The sequence below is a fragment of the Misgurnus anguillicaudatus genome, unplaced genomic scaffold, assembly GCF_027580225.2.
Source record: "Misgurnus anguillicaudatus unplaced genomic scaffold, ASM2758022v2 HiC_scaffold_33, whole genome shotgun sequence".
NCBI lineage: Eukaryota > Metazoa > Chordata > Actinopteri > Cypriniformes > Cobitidae > Misgurnus > Misgurnus anguillicaudatus.
In genome coordinates, this window is record NW_027395283.1 from 3,477,615 (window position 1) to 3,499,727 (window position 22,113).

The window sequence follows — 22,113 nt, forward strand, 5'->3', positions numbered from 1 at the left end:
TAAATAATACCTAATCAGCCTGTTTAAATTCACAAAGTACTTGCCAGCATATTCTGTGTCTGTACGCTGGCAACTACATCAGCAGGAGACGTCAGCAACATGCGCCACAGTCTGGTCATGAACAACAAAAGAGGAGAACAAATTGTTGAATAAAATCGATGTTCATGTTGTTGCCTCAATTCTTCCAACTCCACCTTTGTGTTAATAAGAGTGAAAAGACAATTTATTTGTTTCATGTTTCTTTCAGGTGTGAAGAGTGATTCATGTTTGGATATAGAAATAACGTCCTCAACATCAAAAGAGCGACTGACAGCACAAACTCTTTCCTGCATCACCTGTGAAAAGACATTCAGCTCACAGAGACATTTAGAGAGACATGAGAGAAAACACACAGAACAGAAACTATATACCAGATCTGAGATCAGCTTTACTACCTTACAAGAGAAGAAACTTCATTCAGAAGACCACAGAGAGAAGAAGAAGCAGTTTCACTGTGAGCAGTGTGGGAGGATTTGTGTCTCTTCATATAAACTAAAAGTTCACATGAGGACACACAGTGATGAAAAGCCTTTCAACTGCACTGAATGTGGAAAATACTTCAGAACCAAAGACAATCTTCAAGTTCATCAGAGAATTCATACAGGAGAAAAACCTTACGAGTGTCCTCACTGTGAGAAGAGATTTAGGCATAAATGTGGTTTGAAGACACATGTGCTTTTACACACCAATGAGAGACCGTATCAGTGCAGTGAATGTGACAAAACCTTTAGGGATTCACGTTCATTAAAATCACACCAGAATACTCACATTAAAGAGAAACTCTATCAGTGTTTACACTGTGATAAACGTTTCTGTCATAAATATCAGCTGATAACCCATCAGATAGTTCACACTGTAGAGAAACCTTATCACTGTAGTGTCTGTGGGAAGAGTTTTAGTCAACATGAAAGTTTAGTGACACACCTGAGGACTCATACAGATAAAAAACTTTTCAGATGCTCTCAGTGTGACAAGACGTTTAATTATTCATGTAACTTAAAAGTCCATCAGAGAGTTCATACTGGAGAGAAACCTTACGTCTGCGCTCACTGTGGAAAGAGCTTCTCTAATTCATCTCATTTAAGAGTCCATGAGAGAATTCACACTGGAGAGAAACCTTATCAATGTAGTGTCTGTGGGAAGAGATTTAGTCAAGTGTCTGCATTACTAAATCACAAGAGTAGACATACAGGTGAAAAAACTTACAAATGCTCTCAGTGTAACATGACATTTCAATATTCAGGTCACTTCAAAGTCCATAAGAGAGTTCACACGGGTGGGAAACTTAACATCTGCACTCATTGTGGAAAGAGCTACACTAATTCATCTAATTTAAGAATTCATCAGAGAGTTCATACTGGAGAGAAACCTTATCACTGTAGTGTCTGTGGGAAGAGTTTTAGTCAACGGCCAAACTTGCTTAAGCACCAGAGACTTCATACAGGTGAAAAACCTTACAAATGCTCTCAGTGTGACAAGACGTTTGCTCAGTCAGGTTCCTTAAAAACGCATCAGAGAGTTCATATGGGGAAAAAAAACTTAAGGGTGACAGAGAATGAAAAATCGTTTTTACCTTGTGTTAATTGAATAAACAGTAATTACCTGCATTTACGAACATAGGAAAAGTGCTAGACAATCTGAACATCTCCGTTTCATAGAAATTCCTACTTTAGAAATGTCTGCCAAAAAATGACTCAATCTGAACAATGGATACATGTTACATAAAATGGATCTCCCTGCTCCCCCACTCTCATTAAACCCCCCCCCCCCCCCTCAAAATAATTTTGTAAAAAAAAATTCTGTCCTTGTTCTGAAGATGGTGAAGTTTACATTCTTTTGAGTGGCAGCAAAGGCAGCCAATCAGCATCAAGTGCTTGCATTTCATAATAAGGTTGCCATTTAAGCCAGAAGGGAAGCCAAACAGGTGCAAAACCACACATTTAAAATCCGCCGCCCTAATATAGCTATCTGACAGAGTTTTTTAGGAAGCTTACCCAACCAAAATGTTGTTGTCTACATGTCACATCACAGAACAAGAATAAATACCCCATTCAATCATTCTATGTCAACTTTGAAAGGAATAATTTAGATAATTTACTCACCCCCATGTCATCCAAAATGTTGATGTCTTTCTTTGTTCTGTAGAGAAGAAAAAAGGTTTTTCAGAAAAACATTGCAGGATTTTTCTCATTTGAATAGACATTAACAGTTTACATTTTCAACACAGTTTCAAAGCTGGTGGCTTTGTAGTATTTAACACAGGATTTTGTTGTCAAGTATGTAATATTACTGCAGTATTCCAGTAATATTTTTGTGGTATTACTTTCATATTTCTGTTGTATTTCATCTTTTACCCTGTCTGTCAATAAATGTAAGTAAAATACAAGAAATTAGTGCAAAACTGAGTCTGTGGATTTTATTAAACAAACCAGTAAAACCACTTGGTGAAACAGAGAAAAATGTTTCTTTGGTGAATATCATCTTCTGGTCCTTCTACTTCCTGTTCTCTGTCAAACTGTATCCTGGTTGCTTTTTATCACAGCATTTAAGTGAAAAAGTACATAATAATCAAAATGCTAACAATAAAAATCAAGAGTTGTCCTAACAAAACTTCAATCACAAAGGAATGTTGTTATTTTAACCTTGATCCCTAAAATAAAGTGCTAAGATATACAATTCTTATTTATACTGCACTGTAGCATTATTTTTCTCACCATATAGTAATAATAATAATGTGTTTTTAAATTTTCAAGGTGAAGACAAGTAAATTAAGATCACTGCTCATATTGTTATGCAGGCTGCGCCACGAGCTTGTGAAGCGATTAAACTGCCAGCGGTCGAGCTACAACAAATCAACGGATAATGTTAAAGTTTACCATATATTAGTCATATCAAATTATAATAATAACTGAATTAACATAATTGTAAATTAATTTCAGTAAATTAATCAAGAATTTAAGGAAACTTACCTCAGAATCTAACACAGAAACTCGCCTGAAGAGAAATTCTGTTATCTAGAACAAAAAAACTGTTAGATCATATGACCTCTGTAAGCTTCAGTAAATTTATCACATAATACTCTGAACATAAATTTTTATCATATTGAGTGAAACCAAAAAAAAATGTTTCCACCGCAATGCAAATTGAGGGTAAATATGGACAACAATAAATTGAACCACTTTGCTCCAAAGTTTCTTGGTAGGCTATGTGGAGGGGGGTGCATACTTGTTAAGCAGTGAGCGTCTTCTCTCGTCAGTACAGCAGGAGGCGCTGCAGCTCTTTAGTCCGCAAATAAACTCACTAAAGAAAGAAAGAAAGAGCGCGTGTGATGTGTTTGTGTATCCTCGGTGTTTTTCTCTCTTGCGTGTTTCATTGAGTGTAAACAGACTCTTGTCTCTGTGTATTTAAGTGTTAAGACAATGATGATGATGAGATGTGCTGTAAATCAGTAGGAAATTATCTGTCCATGCTGGATATATTGATGATGTCATCACAGAAATCTCTCAGCTGAAGAAAGAGGTGGCGTTACTTGAGACAAAGCTGATATCAAGAGGAGATTTAACAATGAATCGAGAGGTTTGTACAGCTTAAACATCATTTACCTGAATCAGACTACATCAAATCATTTCTAATCTTACTGTCTGTGTGTGTTGTGTTGTCAGGATGTGGATTGTTGTGAATCTTCAGTGTATGTGACTGATGATGGGAGTCTGGATTCAGTGTGGATGAGCAGAGATCAGAGCCGCACACCACAGACACTGCTGGACTCTAAACTCTCTGAAGAGAAATCCAGACACACACAAGACTCCAATCTCAGTCTGACTTTACTCTCAGAAATCAAAACTGAAACCACAGAAATCAAAATTGAACCCACAGATATAAAAACTGAACCCACAGAAGAGGAAAATTGCACTGAGGAAGATGATGATTTTCTTCCACCAGGTATGTCTGGAATGACATTTTTAACTGTCATGTGAGCACCTGTTTTGGGTAATTCAGTCACAAACTCACTAAAGACCAAAACAAAAAAATGTAAGTATTCAAATTTTAAAGGAGTTTACAAATGATAATGTGGTCATAAATCACTTACCCCTGTGTCGTTCTAAAACCTAAAGTGCTCAGATTCTCTTCAGAACACATTTTTAGATATTTTTGAAGAAAACAGTGAGCCCATCAAACACAGAACATTCCCTTTAGTTTATTTTTAAGATTTAATGAATAAACTTTAATAGCCTAATGGATGGATAATAAAATACAATGTTATCTAAATACAATGTGATGCTGAGGTATTTTTTTTTATAAAAAATAAGCTTCAGTTCATGTTGTCTGAACAATAAACACTGTTTAACACATGATGTTTAGTACATTCTAAAAACATTGGGTTAAAATTAATCTTGGGTTGTTTTGTAAACCAACATTGGGTCTAAGATGGACCAGCTGCAAAATAACTTTTTGTTGGGTTGAAACAACCCAATGTTTGGTTAATGCGTTTAAAGCTGTTAAAATGTTTAAAAGTCTAATTTTTGTATTGGTTTTGTGGTTTGAATTGTTATCATACGTTTCATTGGAGTGTCTATAAATAACAAAGCATATATTTAATTAAGAAAGCATATTTATTGCCCACGGACAATAAAAGAGTACATAACATCTAGATTAGGGCAAATAAGGAGCTGATAAGGTGCAGCGGCTCTTTGCTCTCCGAGTTGATGTCTAATTTTGTTTATTTGGTCGCTGCTACAGATAAATATGTATGAGTCAATAAACTCCTACAGTCGTCAGGACTTAATAAACATTGGAGTTGCCCATAGCAGGGCATTTATGTTATCTTTCCATCGCACTCACAACATACCCTACTCCATTACCAGAGAGCCAACACCGGCGTGAGAGAAAACAGAAGCGGGGCAGTATAGCGGGTCTTGGTGTCAGATTACAGAAAGATCCACACAGACCACCGATCCCCAGCCTCTTCCTCTCAAATGCTAGATCTGTTGTAAATAAGATCGGTGACCTGGAGCAACTTTTAGCCGCAAATAATTCATTACAGAACTTCAACATAATGATAATCACAAAACTTGGCTTACTTTTTTGATCCCCGATAACTCTGTCACGTTGAATGAAAGGACACTGCACAGACAGGACAGGCTGTGTATGACCGTCACTGTTCCCGTGATCTAGAGTCTCTGTCAGTGTTATGCAAACCCTTCTACACTGTAAAAAGTCATTCTGCAGGCTTGTAGATTTGATGAAATTGAATATGTAAACTTTATTTAATAAAATTAATTTTATGTAGTTTGGTATTTTTTTTGTGTTAAAATTCTTTAAAAATGACTGGAATAAAAACAACTTATTGTTTTTATGAAGGATTTAGCTATTCTTATTGTGTATCTGCGCATGTAGCGAATACTGAATAAATCCAACGTAATATTAATCAGCTGTTTTAAATCAAAAACCATTCCGGGTTGATATGCAGGTCGTGAGCGCTGAGCAGACGGATTTAGGAAATATTTCTGTTATTGTGCCAAAATTCAAAGTTTTGAAAGCATTTCAGTCGAGAATGTATGTTTTTTAAACAAGAATCTGCAGTAGGTTCATAAAGATATCGCCTATTTAAACATTTCCTTCGAGTTTTGTGGCGATGGGAGCTCCAGATAATCAGCGGGCGCTCCGCGCGTAAATACCGGACAACGTCGCCTCACCTCGGCCAGTCTCAATGAAAATCTCCGCTGGCTGTGACGTCAATGTAGTGTTTAAACTGTGGATAAAATTCATTTCGGGTAAATTTAACGTCAATCTTTAGTCTTATAAGTCTATAAGCAGGGTTTCTTTGTATAATTTGTTTGTAATTTGTAAATATTAATTACAATAAGGATTAATATGAACTGGGTTTGGACGTAACTTCAGCTTTAGGACCCAGGAGGTCGCATATCTAGGATGCATTCGTCGATTCGCATGCTGCGATTGGTGGTCTAGATGCAACTCATTTTGAGTGACAGAAAAACTGACCAATCATACTGTTCCTCTGAATGGGTGGGTTCTCTTATCACTAACTCTCATAGATATGTATCATGTATCTATTATGACAAATTCTGCTCGCTCGCTCGCTTGGTTCGTGTTATAAAAATGAATGTGACTTTACCGCGGTCTTTTTCGGTTTATTTAGTTTTGTGTTAACTACATCCACAACGTATTCGAATAAATTGGTAATGTAAAACTATTCTTCGCTGTAAATTAATTGTGTGCTCAATTGCGACGCCCTGTGTTGAATTTTTCCGCGAGTACAGTATCATTACTGAGGGGAAATATAACATTATTCATTTAATTCCACAAAAGGTAAGATATTAAATGTATAAGTTGTCTTTTTAAAATGTTTAAGCTTTCTAAACAATGTAAATTGAACATTCACTATTATTATTATTAATTTCGCGACCTATTATCTAAATTGTGTGTTCATGAAGGCCTGTAAGGTACTGCAGCTTCCTGCAGGCAACGTGAAACATTGCTGAGAGAGAACTTTATTCACAACAAAAGGTGAGGAATATTATTAAATAAATATATTGTACATATTATATTGTGTATATAGTGTATGTGTGTGTATATACACATGTGAGTAACTTGGTTAACAAATAAATATGTGACTGTATCGAAAAAAAAATTTGGGTAAAAGATTTGCACTAATTATAAATATAGATTATATATCTTTTCAAACATTTTTTGATATTATTGTAATTCCAATGAGAATTTATTATCAGTTTTCAATATTACTGCACATTTCAAACATACCTAATAAGCCACAAACTCAGATGAACTCCATTGCACATATCTTCCAGTTTTCTTTAAAACATTTTAATATACAAGTTTAATGTGTGGATTATTTCAATATTAAAGCTGTATACATTTATAAAGGTTTTAAGACATATTTGCTGTTTAATGTTGCAGGATAAAGATGAAGATGCGGGACTTGAGCAGCTTGTGATGGCTGTAATTATAAAGAATGGATCTTAGGAGTGGCAGCCCAAAGGATGCTGGAATTGTTATTGAGGCCTTAAAGGTGTTCCCAGGGCATGCTTTATCCTTGGATCTATGCATTGAATCTGCAGTATCCCAGGCATCTTTTCAGGTGTTTCAGAAACTTTTCTTGGAGCTGGATTCTTCAAAGTTTATGAACTGATTACAGTACAGTAAGTCTAAACTGCTGTCTGATTTTCTGGGTGTGAATCAATGTAACAGAACACAAACATGGAACCTTTCGTCGGGAAATGTGGACGGTTTTCTTTAAAGACTGTAAAATACTTTTTGAAGTTTACACTGTTACAAATACATCATTAAAATGAGATGCTTTCCTGTTCTTTTGACTGCAATAAAATAAGAATTGATTCATCTTTGTCTGTCATTCTGAAATCAGATATAAATACTCATTACTAATAAAAATATTAATGGATGATGTTAAATTAAAATAGTATAATTGAATAGAATTTATTGTATAGTGCTAGGTCTTTGTCCTGTATACCCAATATTTTGTTTAAATTTAAATTAATTTCTAATTGCAAATTGCAGATTACCTTTTTGAATGGGTTACTATTAAAGAGTTTATGGAGTGATTCTAACACAATTTTTATTTCTTGAATTTAATTAATGATATTGCTTGTAATCTGTTGCCACACTTTTATTGAGTAGATATGGCATAATATTTTTATTGTATAGTGCTAGATCTTTGTCTAGTATACACAATATTTTTGTTTAAATTTTAATAAAAAATTTAATTGCAAATTGCAGTTTGGCTTTTTGAATATGTAAATATTAAGGAGTTTATAGAGTAAATCTAAATCAATTTTGATTTGTTGAATGTAATTAATGATATTGCTTGTAATCTGTTGCCACAATTTTATTGAGTAGATGGGGCATATTATTTTTTACAGTGTACATACTGAGAGAGTTAACTGTAGTAACTGGGACAGCTGGGGCTTTTCACCTCTCTCTGCTCCTCCACCCTCCCTTTTAGGAGGACAACAAAGCCATGTATCGAACCATTACAATTATTTATTGTATTTATTGCATACACTATGTGGAGAGTGCTCCTATTTTCTTTGTATTGTAAAGTACAATGACAATAAAGGCATCCAATTCAACCCTACACAAACTATCCAATCTCTGATTAACAAAATTTTTAAATTTCATATCTATTAATCTAAAATGACAAATGCCCAGTTAACATAACAATTAGATCAAGTAAAAACAAGTTGAACAAGTAAGGGATAATGTATTGGCAGCAGGTTGTCATAGCAGAAATAAGCCCCGACAGTGCACGCATTGAAAAAAAGGTTAATTATGTATTAAAGTCAAATTCGAGGTAAAAACATAGTAAAATGTAAAAAACAGTTTTTAATAATGCTGTTTTCTTTTAATATAGCCAACACTTTATTGTCATATATTATTATATGTAACGAATACAGGGCCTGACATTAACGCTTGTCCTGGACAATTTTACTTATCTGAGTTTTAACTGTATTCCTACTTGTAAACTTGTTGTCTACTTGCTAGTTCACCAACAAAATATTTTTTTTTTTTTTGCAAAGCAAAGTGTGCAATACTTCCATTATATTTACATGCTAAGTAAGGGATAATGTAGAAGCAGCCGGTAGTTATCGGGAAATAAGCCCAGACAGTGTGATCAGGACCCGACGCGAAGCTGCATCTACATTATCCCGCTTATTACACGGCTACTTGCCACATAAGAAAAAAACTGGACATGAATATGAATTTGAAACATTTTATTGGCATATTTGTTTTAAATTAACATTTTTATCGTTCCACGAAACTTTGCACAGATGCATAAAATGATCGTAATACCTTATTAAGATCCTCTGCTTCATACTTGTCTGTCTCCATTTTTTTCTCTTTTAGCCAGTCTTTGAGAAGTTTTAATGCCCATTCTGTATTTTTTTGTGTGTTGGCTTCGTAGCTGTCATGCTCTATTTTGTCAAGTTCAGTCTCAGTAAGCTCTCTGGGTCTTGTCGTTGTTCGTTCTTCTATCCACTGTTTAAATGTTTCGTTTTTTTCCATACATGTTAAAATTAATGTCAAAATTTTCCATTCTTAATTGTGGTTGTCCAGTGTTTCTCACAAGATGGCACCAAACAGTAATCTTTATTGGTGCGGAGCAATTTTAATAATTACTTTGGAGCGGTTATTATTTGAAAAGAACGAACCTGCAAATGTCTCAACTGACCAATCAGAATCAAGCATTCCAGAGAGCCGTGTAATAAAATTCAATAAATCTTAGGATTTTCTTCCCACTTTTGTAGACAGGAGTTGGCAAAATGACAGGAAGCAGTCTGAGTGGAATACCACCATGGGGTTCTGTAGAGATTAATGTTTAGTTTAAATTAGTAACTTTATTGTCATAATATTCAGCCAACAACTGTTGTATTCCCAAGTGTACCTGGGGGGGTGGTGTTGTTGATGTTCCTGGTTCCTGGCTGGCAAGTTGCAGGATTCTGTCTTTAAAATGTAAGGCCCAAGTTTCAAATAGCTTTTCGGCATGGTCAGGGAATAACACGGAGAAGTCTTGTGAAATCTGAAAATGACAAATCGTGCATTATTTTTGAAAAACACTTATGAAAGAGAGTCAGGCCAAGTACCAAAACACACTTGTAGCCAATCAGCAGTTAGGGGCGTGTCTACTAACCGACATCATTGCCTGGGTTGTGTATGGTTGTGTGTGTGGCGGGTCTATCAAAAGAAGGTCCAGATTTTATTGGAGTAGGGGCGTGTTTGTTTAGGTGATTTCAAATATCAGCATTGGCTTTCAAAGATCATGCACCCCACCTTTAATTCAATGCAATAATGAAGTTCATATGGCCTAGCTTATCAGTAAACTACAGCTGTGTGTAGTAAATGGTGCCTCATCTGAAAGCAGGTGTTTATCGGCTTTACTAATGAGATGCACATACGATTACTCATGCAACCCTACATACATTGAAAATTAGCCTACATACTCACAGCAAAATAAACAGGGATTCTTAATAGACCCCTTCAATGTTTGGACATTGAACGCCTACCTGTAGGTTGGGTGCGCGCGCAGCATGGGGTCAGAAAAAAGGCGCGGCTACTAAAAACTAATTATACAAAACAGGCTTTTTAATTTAATCTAACAGGGCTGATAAATGATGACTTACCTGAAATGAAGTGAGCACTACATACACTTCACAGCCCACGAAGCAACACGTAGGTGACAATGCTCTTTGGATTCAACCGAACAATACGCAACTCCACTTGATAGAATGACTTTTCTGACCCTGACATGCGCAGTGCGAACCGCGAATTCTCCTGTGACGTGAACCGTGAAGGGGTCTATAAAGAAATGCTTTGATATGCCTCGTTGTATTTTCAACCGATAACTTTGAATAATAAAAGACAAAAGTGCATTTTCATTTTACCTGTAAAAGCTGGTTTCAGAACCTCCAAGCTCCATTGTTTGGCTTCTCCTGGTCAAATCAGAATCTCAATTCTTCATCCTTCTTTGTGTAAATAAGAGTGAAAAGACAATTTAATTGTTTCATGTTTCTTTCAGATGTGAAGAGTGATTCATGTTTGGATATAGAAATAACGTCCTCAACATCAAAAGAGCGACTGACAGCACAAACTCTTTCCTGCATCACCTGTGGAAAGACATTCAGCTCACAGAGACTTTTAGAGAGACATGAGAGAAAACACACAGAACAGAAACTATATACCAGATCTGAGATCAGCTTTACTACCTTACAAGAGAAGAAACTTCATTCAGAAGACCACAGAGAGAAGAAGAAGAAGCAGCAGTTTCACTGTGAGCAGTGTGGGAAGATTTGTGTCTCTTCCTCTGATCTAAATGTTCACATGAGGACACACAGTGATGAAAAGCCTTTCAACTGCACTGAATGTGGAAATTCCTTCAAAACCAAACAAAATCTTGATATTCATCAAAGAGTTCACACAGGAGAAAAACCTTTCAAATGCTCTCAGTGTGCTGAGACTTTTTCTCAGTCAGGTTACTTAAAAACCCATCAAAGAGTTCATACTGGAGAGAAACCTTATCTCTGTAGTGTCTGTGGGAAGAGTTTTACTCAACATGCTACATTACTAAATCACACGAGACTTCATACAGGTGAAAAACCTTTTAAATGCTCTCATTGTGACAAGACGTTTGCTTATTCAAGTCACTTCAAATCCCATCAGAGAGTTCATACTGGAGAGAAACCTTATCACTGTAGTGTCTGTGGGAAGAGTTTTAGTCAACGGGCTAACTTACTAAATCACCAGAGACTTCATACAGGTGAAAAACCTTTCAAATGCTCTCAGTGTAATAAGACGTTTGCTCACTCAGGTTCCTTAAAAACCCATCAGAGAGTTCATACTGGAGATAAACTTTAACACTGTAATGTTTGTGGGAAGAGTTCATCAACAGTCAAACTTTGTAAAACAAGTTAATAGTAAAATAAGAACAAAAAACTAAGACTATGTGCCTGCCCTATTGTAACTTAAACCATTTCCCAAATCATTTCACCTACCTCTGCATTCTGGGATGCGCTTGAACATTTGGCCCAATGGTGGAAACCAACCGGTGTCATTAGTCGGTGGAAAAAATTCAAGATTTTACAAACTGTTACTCTTGTGTCTCATGTTGATACGCTAGATGATGTAGTGATTGTGTGCGCTGCACTAACAAACCTCTGTAAAAGTTTGGTTCCCAAAGGCAGAGTTTTCAAATACATCATTCATTTGAAATGCTTAATGATTCATGCTATTTTACTTTTGTATATTGTCAAAATATGCAACATTGTTTCAGGTTATGTTTTATTAAAGACAATCATATTATGAAGGAGTGTAACAATCACTGTCACCTGTGATGGATCTTACCTGATGGAAGTTTCACAAGCTGTCTTGTCGGTATAAACAGAGATTGATAAGCAGAATGCTTATAGAACCCAAAGTTGAATGAGATGTTGCTATCCAGCAGCCATATCACCCTGTAAGACAGTTTGGCCACTGAAGCTAAGCAGGGCTGAGCCTGGTCAGTACTTGGATGGGAGACCACCTGGGAAATCCAGGTTGCTGCTGGTAGAGGTGTTAGTGAGACCAGCAGGGGGTGCTCACTCTGTGGTCTGTGTGGGTCCTAACACCCCAGTATAGTGACAGGGACACTATACTGTCAAAAAAGCACTGTCCTTCGGATGAGACGTTAATCCGAGGTCCTGACTCTCTGTGGTTGTTAAAAATCCCAGGATGTCCTTCGAAAAAGAGTAGGGGTGTGCCCCGGCATCCTGGCCAAACTTACCAGTTGACCTACTAATCATCCCCTCATATACTAATTGGCTATATCCATCTGTCTCCTCTCCTCTAATAAGCTGGTGTGTGGTGGGCATTTTGCCGCAATATGGCTGCCGTCGCCTCATCCAGGTGGATACTGCACGTCCACTGTGACATGTTGAGTTCATACTTGGGGGAGATGAAGTTTGAACATTGATATGCAACTGAGATTGTCCATCAATAAACTTTGTTCTATTTACCATCATATACTTTGTCTCCTGTCTGCATCTGCTCTTCTCTAGCTTTAATCAATCAACCTCTTGACTATCAGAAGACTGTTAAGCACTAATTTTGGTATTAACAGCTTTGCTGAGTAAAGCGATATTTTCTGGCAGGATCTGGTGTCCGGGGCTGGATCCTCAATATTTGTCTGTCGTGGAGACCTGATCTAACAGTTATGGCATCACGAACAGGATAGAATAATTGCTGTTATCCGTAAGAACGGAGTATGGATTATTTCTCGCATGACCAGATGGTGAAATGTCCCAGACCACTTGGCTTCTGACTCTGAGCCACGAGTGAAGGCGGGGTAACTCCAGCAGGTGTCTTCTCCTGACTTAACTACTCAAGCAAGTGTGAGTGTTCTGACATTTCATGAAAATTCAGTACGTACTGTGTGTGGGAAGTAGTTCTTCAGATATGGAGCAGTCAGAAATTAAGCTAGATGATGTAATTAAAATTCTAACACAACAGCACAAAGAGCACTTTAAGATCAAACAAGCAGAAAAACTCATTAAAGTACAAAGTGGGGTCTTTAGGTTCCCAAGACAAAAGTAAAGACACATCTAAAGACATTAAAAAAGTATGGAAATTGTACAATTCAAAGAATGAAAACCTGAGAATTGAGATGAATAAATCCCTTGGATTTTTGCCACTTTATCTAAATGTAGAAATTAGGAATTGAAAATGCAATTAGACATTCATAAAAGAGATAAAGAAGTTATGGAGAGAAGGCTGATGGGGTTACACGACAGATGTTAAAAGAGATGTTCAAGCTAATGTTCAATTTACACAAAAGTTGATCAAAAGCAAATTGCACCGGATTTACCAGATTTTAATGCATGTGACCCTGGTAGTGACATTGATATGACTACAGATTCAGATTCTGACACAAATGATGATTGTGAAGGGGCAGCAGGAAAGTTTCCACTATTGAAAGTTAACATCAAAAAGGGTAAAATGCGAACTAAGGTTTATATTCAGAAAACTAAAGGAGGAGATGTGTTAATGGATGGTGAGGTCAGGGATTCAGGGGCCTTATTTATAAAATGCTGCGTAAAAACCATCCTACATTTGATCTTACGATCATTTAACAAAAATGTGTACGTGTGATTCATAAACCGAACGTACGCGCAAAAAACGCGCGTACCCCTTTCAAATCTATAAATCTCAACTGAACTAGAACTTGTGCGCAGCCGAGCAGTTTCAGATCTCCGCTTTTAAACAATGCGTAATTAATGTCTTATATTTCCAAAAACCTGCAGCAATCAGACAAGCAAAAGTGCGTACGTCTGCTCAGACCCTGACGTGGCGCTAGGCACTTTTCCACGTCAAAGACAGTTTTTATAAATATGGACTTTGCCGTGGATTTTTGCCTATGCACACTTTATCTGTGCGTATGCACGCTTTATAAATGAGGCCCCAGATGTTGTGCAGTATAAAGACTCAGTCTCTAAGTTTGGTCAGTTTCTGTTAAAAACACAGCAGAGGTTGCTTAGCGCTGTAAAAGGAGCCACCTATCGGCGATTCTTTTTTGTCTTGGCGCTTCTAAAAGAATAATTATATTTATCAGGATTAAGTTACTTTATTTGACCTCTGTGTTTAAATTATAGTCTGACTTCAATTTAATATGAATTTAGTGCATTATATAAAGTATCTGTTGGTCTTAAATTAAATAATTGATTATTTATAAATTCTCATAATCTTAGTTATTCGTTCATTAGGGACCCGATATCGCACAGAGTATACATCAGCCTTCGCGTATATATCACACACAAAATTGTCAGTCTGATCTTAGTCAGAGGTTGCCCAGTAAACTAATATTTTTAAGTCTGGCCGCCCCATGCTTGCTCCGATCATAAAAATAGGAGACTGTCCTCCAAAGTCGTTTGTGCAAGCACCTTATTACGACGTAAAGTGACGTATTAAGGCATTAGTGTCCTCTAGCGGCAGTAGCCTATAAATACAATCTGTTGTTACTTTTTACGTTTTTTGCCTTATACATCAGTTTAGACACATTTAATTTTATGAATTTGTAAATGTAGAAACAGTTTCATAAACATTTATGGTTTTAAAGATATTTTGGAGCATCTAACCCCACCCTCACCTTTACCCTAAACACAACCACTTCTCAACCATATAAAACACAACATGCAAGTAAAAGTACAGGCAGGTATTTATTGCATAAAACCATATAAAAGTATTACAAACCATTCGCGTTGCAAACCTTGTGAGCTGAAGCCAAACGATCACTTTATATGAAGAACTCTGTGATCTCATTCAAACTTAAACCAGCATGACGTAGTCGGTCACAGAGCCAATAGTGCTTCACATTTTTAGCTAACGTATTGATGCAATCGGTCACTAGACACACGAAAGCCAATGCCCTTTTCACAATCATAGATGACGTATCATTGCTTCTTCTGGCGGCAGTTTTTAAATCAGTGTACACAGAATCTGATATTTACAGCGGATTGTCATCACGTTTGCATCTTTTCTTCAAATAAATTGATTGTTTGACCTCGGTACACTTAGAATATTTTAAGTACATTTTTCAAAAGTTGTGACTGTTTTATATGCTATAATAAATAAATAAATGTGTTTGTTATTTGCTTTAAAGGGACAATAAGTAGGATTTACCCCCATCTAGTGGTAAAAGTGTATTTTGCATTCAAACGAATAGTGCTCTCTAGCGCCTCCCCTTTCCAAATGCGTGTTTCAACTATGGTAGCCGTTATGTAATCACTGATCTCCTTGTCCATTTCAGTTGGTTCACATGTTCTGAATGAAAACACGTTGTGAAAACACGTTGGTAAGCTAGTGCTTTTTGTCCCTCTCTGCTATTATAGTTTATTAATACGGCAAAACGACATCGAAGCCTTCTTGGACTTACCCGTTCAATGTAAAGAGGAGAAATTCTAAGCTTACAAAGAAAAGTCAGATTACTGGCAGAGGTCATTTGAAACAAACAAGGACATATTTATGAAAAAAGACATTGATTTTGATTAATAAATCACTTAAAACCCTACTTACTGTCCCTTTAAATGCCTGAATAGTGTAATGTGTAATAAAATACAATTAATCCTGGCGGTTTAAATTGAAAATCTTATCCCAGTACATGTCATCATAGCAAAATATAATTTTATACCCTTAAATATAATTTTATACCCTAATATATTATGTTTAACTGCTGCCGGTAGAGCCGCTAATTTAGAAAATGCGTCTATTGGTCGTATTTGGTGAAATTGACAAACGACCAAAGCAATCGTACGGGTTGGAGGAAATGTTGGAAAATAGTTACTTTAGTCACAGTCATGCAACTTGCTAAGTCAGGTGATAGACATAAATCTGGGAGTCCTGGTGAATGTGTCCCATGCTCCATTCAACATCAAAACATCAGTATGATCATATCCTGACATACTTATTTTGCGTTAACAACAGACTACTACTAATCTACCGGAAATAACAATTGAAGAATTTAAAATGAATCAATAATAACAATTTATTTTGCCAGGCAGGTTACACTTAAATCAATAATTTTGGTTATTCAAATTCATCAATCAGAAATATCAATATTAACATTAAAAGTAACATTTAACTAAAAAGACCAACATAGAAAATAAAAAGTTACAAAATCATACCTGGCAATCAAAGACACGCAGCAGTGTTGGAAGTTCTGAATACAGATGCTTTCATAATGTTTAAATACACAGACTGTTAGAGAGCTTCTTGCTAAAGAATTCCTTCATGATCTTTTAATACACACACACACACACACACACACAAAGTTTGGGGAAGATTCTTGCTAAAGAATGCTTCCCCAAATATTTTGACAGGCCACCTTTTATACACAGCTTTACACTTAGGAGATCAAACATCAGGATTTGGTTAATCAGGATCTTATGACCTGGGGCACCAATTGGGATTGTTAGCCATATCACCTTAGGAAGACAGGAGTGCAGATTATGCTCGAAGTTCTTAACTCTGGTACACTTTATCTTAGAATAACAGAAATTTGACCTTATTACGCATCGCACCATGACCTTTAAAATTAGGGATTTTTTATTTAATTCACCTTATTTTAACATACAACAACTCTGTGAACAAACAGAGCACTTCTGTTCTGTAGCATCCAGTGATGCCGGTAACGCGTTACTTAGTAACGCGTTACTCTAATTTTACCACTTTTTTTAGTAACGAGTTATCTAACGCGTTAATATTTCCAAACCAGTAATCAGATTAAAGTTACTTATCCAAGTCACTGTGCGTTACTATTTTTGAAATTTTCCTTAGTAAAATATATATTTTCTTGTATATTTCTTCTTGCGTCTCGGGAAGTGAAGTCAGGTGTGCGACAAGTCACGTTTTCAGCACGAGGACAATTCAGGTCACGTGTAAGCGACACAAACGTAAACAACGTACAATGGAGAGAGAAGAGAGATGCAGCTACAAAAACACTACGTCAATTAAAAAAAAAAAAAACATTTGGAGTCGCGGCACGGCGCAGACAGTCAAACTAAGAGCAAGTCCCACCCGGTGATGCGAAGCAGTGAGCAGGAGTTCATCCACTACCCAAACAACAAAAGCTGGACTTCAGTGCAAAACCAGTAAGTGTGGGAGAGTTGAAGAACGAAAGTAACAAAGCGATTTTCTCCGAGCCCTGATAACATCTAAATCTCACTATGACAGCATATTAGCACATAACCTCTGAAAGAGTTGACAAATATCGCGTTATTTACTCACCGATTACCACGTGTAGATCCAGAACTGTGTTTTCAACCATCATAAGTACATTCCAAAAGCGGTCTTTTTTTCTTACAACGCGTTGTTTTCTCGTTTCATGTGTTACAATACTGATAAATCTACAAGGTATATAACATCCTGAAGACTCCTCAGTTTTTCAAAATAAAAGTAAGTCGAGTTTATAGAGTAAGTAGATCCTGTCGGGTCAAAAGTAACACTTGTTAGTTTTGTCCCGCTGCTAATACTGTGTATTGGTAATATGTAATATGGTAAAAAATTGATATTATTCTAATTTGATTTAATTTTATTTTCATAGTGTTCAAACTATTGATTTTTTTTTAGTCTCAGCAATTTAAGTTTGGACTGTTGGTTGCTTTTGAAACATTTGATAAAACTGAAATTTAAAATAAAAATGTAATTTAATTATTTTTTACAAAGATAAATGACAAAATAAGTTTGCAGTTACATATTAAAGAGGTCATAGTAATATATATTTAATAAAAACAAGTGTAACACAAAAATCTATCATGTTTTGTTGTGTTACTTTTGACCCACCTGTGTGTTACTTTCGTCCCTGCTGTCAAGGTCAAAAGTAACAATTCACTACTCTTGTTTAAAGTGAAATTATACAGAAGTCGTTTTATATTTGTTCAAAATTCCAGCTGGTTTTGATAGACCACACTTGTGAGTTATTGACCACAGCAAAAATATATCTCTGTCTAAAACATTAACTTTTAAAATTTTAAGTTTTTCTGAAAATGGCCCCTGCTCACCCCTATTTATGTTTAGTGAAGTCAAGAAAGACTCATATATATATATATATATTATTAGTTTTTTAAAACACAACAGTTCAACTTAAAATGTCAGGAGATACATTGTTGACGTTACTGTTAAAAATGCACTTCCAATAAAGTGAGTGTTGGCAAAACCGGTTGTCATTTTTAATGTTGAGGCAGTGGAGGTGTTGGCAGCTACTGGAATGTAACTAACAAAGTAACTTGTAATCTAACTTAGTTACTTTTAAAATCAAGTAATCTGTAAAGTAACTTAGTTACTTTTTAAAGGAGTAATCAGTAATCAGTAATCAGATTACTTTTTCAAAGTAACTGTGGCATCACTGGTAGCATCTCTGCAACAAAGTGATGTCATCCCGCACACGTTGCTGTTTCTGTGTGGAGTCAAAAGGGTCTAACTCTGTGCCAGCGCATAACTACATGTTGACCCAAACTTTAAAACCTGAACTTTAAATTATGCAAATCTATGAGTCTCACACTCTACATGCATTTGTTGCACATGTCATTATGCACAATTGATCAAACTTTAAAGGAAGTTATAAGAATCAACCTTATTGACTAATTTAAGCCATAAGATGGGCTACCAAAGACTAAATTAACAAGAAAAACAACATACTGATTAAGGAACATGTCTTATAAATTAGCCACAGAGATTCCCTAAGCTGGTCAGCAGTTTTTTTTTTCTTATGCAATATTTAAAATAATTACAGCAAAACACAACATAAATTCACAAAAGATGTAAATTTTATAGTAAAACAATCACTATATTTAGATCGTAATTGATTTGTATAATCAAAATACATTATTTTATTAAACTATACAATAAGTTGTATCCAGTTATCTAGTTAACATATGACATGGCTATACATACTTTAATACTTTGTTTCTAGACTTCTATTAAGTTTTTTCGACGTGGGCACGATTCTTGCCTCTCTCTCTCTCTCTCTCTCATCTCTACAATGTAATGTCGTGATCCTGCACGAATGCGCATTTGAGGTTCTGAATGAGACGCGGGGCTGCGTACCGATGTAGATTAACTGAGCACATGGTGACAAAAATGATCGACACGTCGTTAGCAGTAAAAACCCGGTTGCGCAATCCATTTTTGTCGTGGGTGCGCCGCACGCCCCGGATGGCCCTGGCCCAAATTAAACCCAGTTTGCCGGCATTTTGATACTGATGTGTGAATGATGTTTGACTAGAAAAAAAGACGGAACGTCACTGCATGTGTGAACAGCACATTTTTGTATTTACTGGTAAATTTATTTTGGTAAATTCATGATAATTACCAGTATTGCTGTGTGAAAGAGACTATTATCTCCAGCTGTTAAATTATTGATATTTGATGCAGTAGTTCAGACAGATCACTGAAGCCCAACAGGGTCATGATTGGTTTTATGCCGCCCTTAGTCACATTGCGAAGGCTGAGGTTCTTTCTCACAGATGTTTAATGCATTCGTCGACATAGACACCAATACAGACATCAACTTCAACACCAACACCGTAGAACTGAATAAAAAAGACGAAATACACAACATATCACCAGTTACACATTCAGTTACATGGAAAACAAACAAATCACATTAAACTCTTAAATAAACAGAAAATATATCCACATACCACTTTTGCCTGCTTGTGAGCTAAGAGAGGGGGTTATATCTTGAATTTTCTTGGTTGGATGGCATATGATATAGATAGAAACACTCTTAAGTTAGCAATGCTTACATTGCTCCATCTCTTCATGTGGTTGACAAAACAGGAAGTGACAAACCAGGAAGTGACATATAAAGGCATGATGGGAGTAAAATAAAATAACCAACAATCTCTTAGAAAAAATAAATCTTGCTCAAATAAACAACAATTCAGTATAGAAACACAATAAACATTAGAAAATAATCAAAATATCAAAATACACAAAATTAAATTAACCAAAAGTAACTTGTGTAAATGAGTGCTAAGGTACACAAATGCCATCTAGTGGAAAATAAACATTAAACACAGAAAACTTTGTGACAGCAAATGCAGGTTTATTCTGACATCATTAAACAAAGAGGACTTTTCTGAGCACCCAGTTCTTGTGCTTCAAATGTTTTAAAATGTAATGTGTCTTCAGAAGTGAAAAACTCTTTAATAGTTAAATTAAGAGGACGATGGTCTAGTTGTGCATAATTAGATGTGTTTGTGTGAACATGAAGGATGTTTCTGCAGAAGATCTTCTAGTAAATCACTTTACACTTCTGTTGAATTTAATCTGGCAAACGCCCTGCAGTTCTCTCATTCACCCATAGAGGCGCAAAAACCCGTTTGAGAAAACAAACAACTAATCATATAATAGATTCAAAATAAACTTTTATAATCTTTACAAATACTTTTATAATCTTTACAAATACAACAGAGTACAAAGGAGATAAAACACAAGATCCAACTCATTATCTTGTTCATGTTTTCATTATGGAGACATTTTTATCATTCTGGAAGGAGTCTGATGAGTTGAATCAGGTGTTTAAAAACATTATGAAGGGAGGACATTGATCTACTAATAATATCATCAAAATATTTAAACAATCTGGAGAAATCTCTGTGTGTGAGGGGGGTTGAACTGATTTTGCCAAGTGGTTGATGTCCTCAGGGCAACATATTGTGTTGACCCAAGGACAACATTTTTCTAAATAAAACCTAAACCCACCCCAAACCCCAACCCTAACCATAACCAAACCCTAAAATCAGAGGGACATGATAACTGAAAAACAATTGTCTAGAAACAGCTCATCCTAGATGTAAGCTTAAACTTAAAACAAACTATAAACTTATTTCTGAAATCTGATTGGTTGATTGAAATGTTGTCCCAGGGTCAACATAATGTTGCCCTGAGGACATCAACCACTTGGCAAAATCAGGAGAGTCGTGTGGGTTGGAGTAAAATCATTATTAGATGTCTGTGATGTCCTCACTGAATGAAACACAGACCTGAAAATCACTGCATGAGATCAGAAACACCTCCAGAAATCACTGTCTGTTAACACAATTCACTTTATCATCCACAAATGCTGCTTAAAGCTTTATCATGCAAAGAAGAAGCCCAATGAAAACAAGATCCAAAAATACACTTCTGTCTGATTTCAAATGGACTGAGACAAAACTGTTCTGTGATCAGACAAATTTAAGTTTGGAAACTAAAGAGGAGAGAGATCATCTGTATTGTTATCAGTGATCACATCAAAAGCCTTCATCTTTGTTGGTATGGAGGAGGATTAGCGTCTAAATGAGCAGCTTTCACATCTGGAAAGACCTCATCAATACTGAAAGAGCAACATCTGCTTTCATCTGTCTTTGTCTATTTCAGTAAGACATTGATAAACTTCATACTACATCTATTACAACAGCATGAGTTTATAGTAGAAGAGTCCTGAGCACAGTCCAGATCTGAAAACCATCTGACAAACATTTGAAGGGAAAAATACAACAAAGAAAACTCAGCAAGAATCCAGTATCAGACATGAATGGGACAACATTCCTCTCCTAAAAGTTCATCAACGGGTCTCCTCAGTTCCCAGATCTATACAGACTGTTGTTAAAAGAAGAGGAGATAAACATGACCCTGTCACAACTTTATTCACATGTCTTCATGAAATCTAATTTAAATAGTCAGATTTGGATAAAGTCACAGATCAGATCCTGTACTGAATAATCAACTCATACAGTTAAGAGGAAGTGATGTCACTATTGTGTCTTCTTATTCACCATCAGATCAAACTGAAGATCAGACATCTTTACATCTTTACTGTCTCTGATGTTCAGTCCTGAATAAAAATGAAAGAGAAAGTCAATCAAATATTAGATCATCATCAGTGTCAGATGAAGAGATAGAAAAACAAACTATTAGTGCTGTCAGTCAGTGATAGAAATTAAATCTTCAACATAATAAACATGTCAACAATCTGTTTATCACATACACATGAGCTACAACAATACAAAA

General features: G+C 35.9%; 1 protein-coding gene and 1 pseudogene across 3 annotated transcripts in view; both read left to right on the forward strand.

The window, feature by feature from the left end:
- The window catches only part of LOC129437121 (26S proteasome non-ATPase regulatory subunit 2-like), a 34,069-nt gene extending 22,227 nt beyond the window's left edge, over positions 1–11,842 (forward strand). Inside the window, exon 4 of one of the 3 annotated variants that reach the window (XM_073865906.1) lies at positions 248–376. In XM_073865906.1, coding sequence (XP_073722007.1) covers positions 248–253 — 6 coding nt within the window. In that variant the 3' untranslated portion in view covers positions 254–376. Of the gene's footprint in view, positions 1–247; positions 2,619–10,609 lie in introns of those variants that run through there. The other 2 variants (XM_073865902.1, XM_073865904.1) reach the window with 2 other exon arrangements.
- A 181-nt stretch (positions 11,843–12,023) lies between these two features.
- On the forward strand, positions 12,024–12,135 carry LOC129439041 (5S ribosomal RNA; annotated as a pseudogene).
- The last annotated feature ends 9,978 nt before the right edge of the window (positions 12,136–22,113 follow it).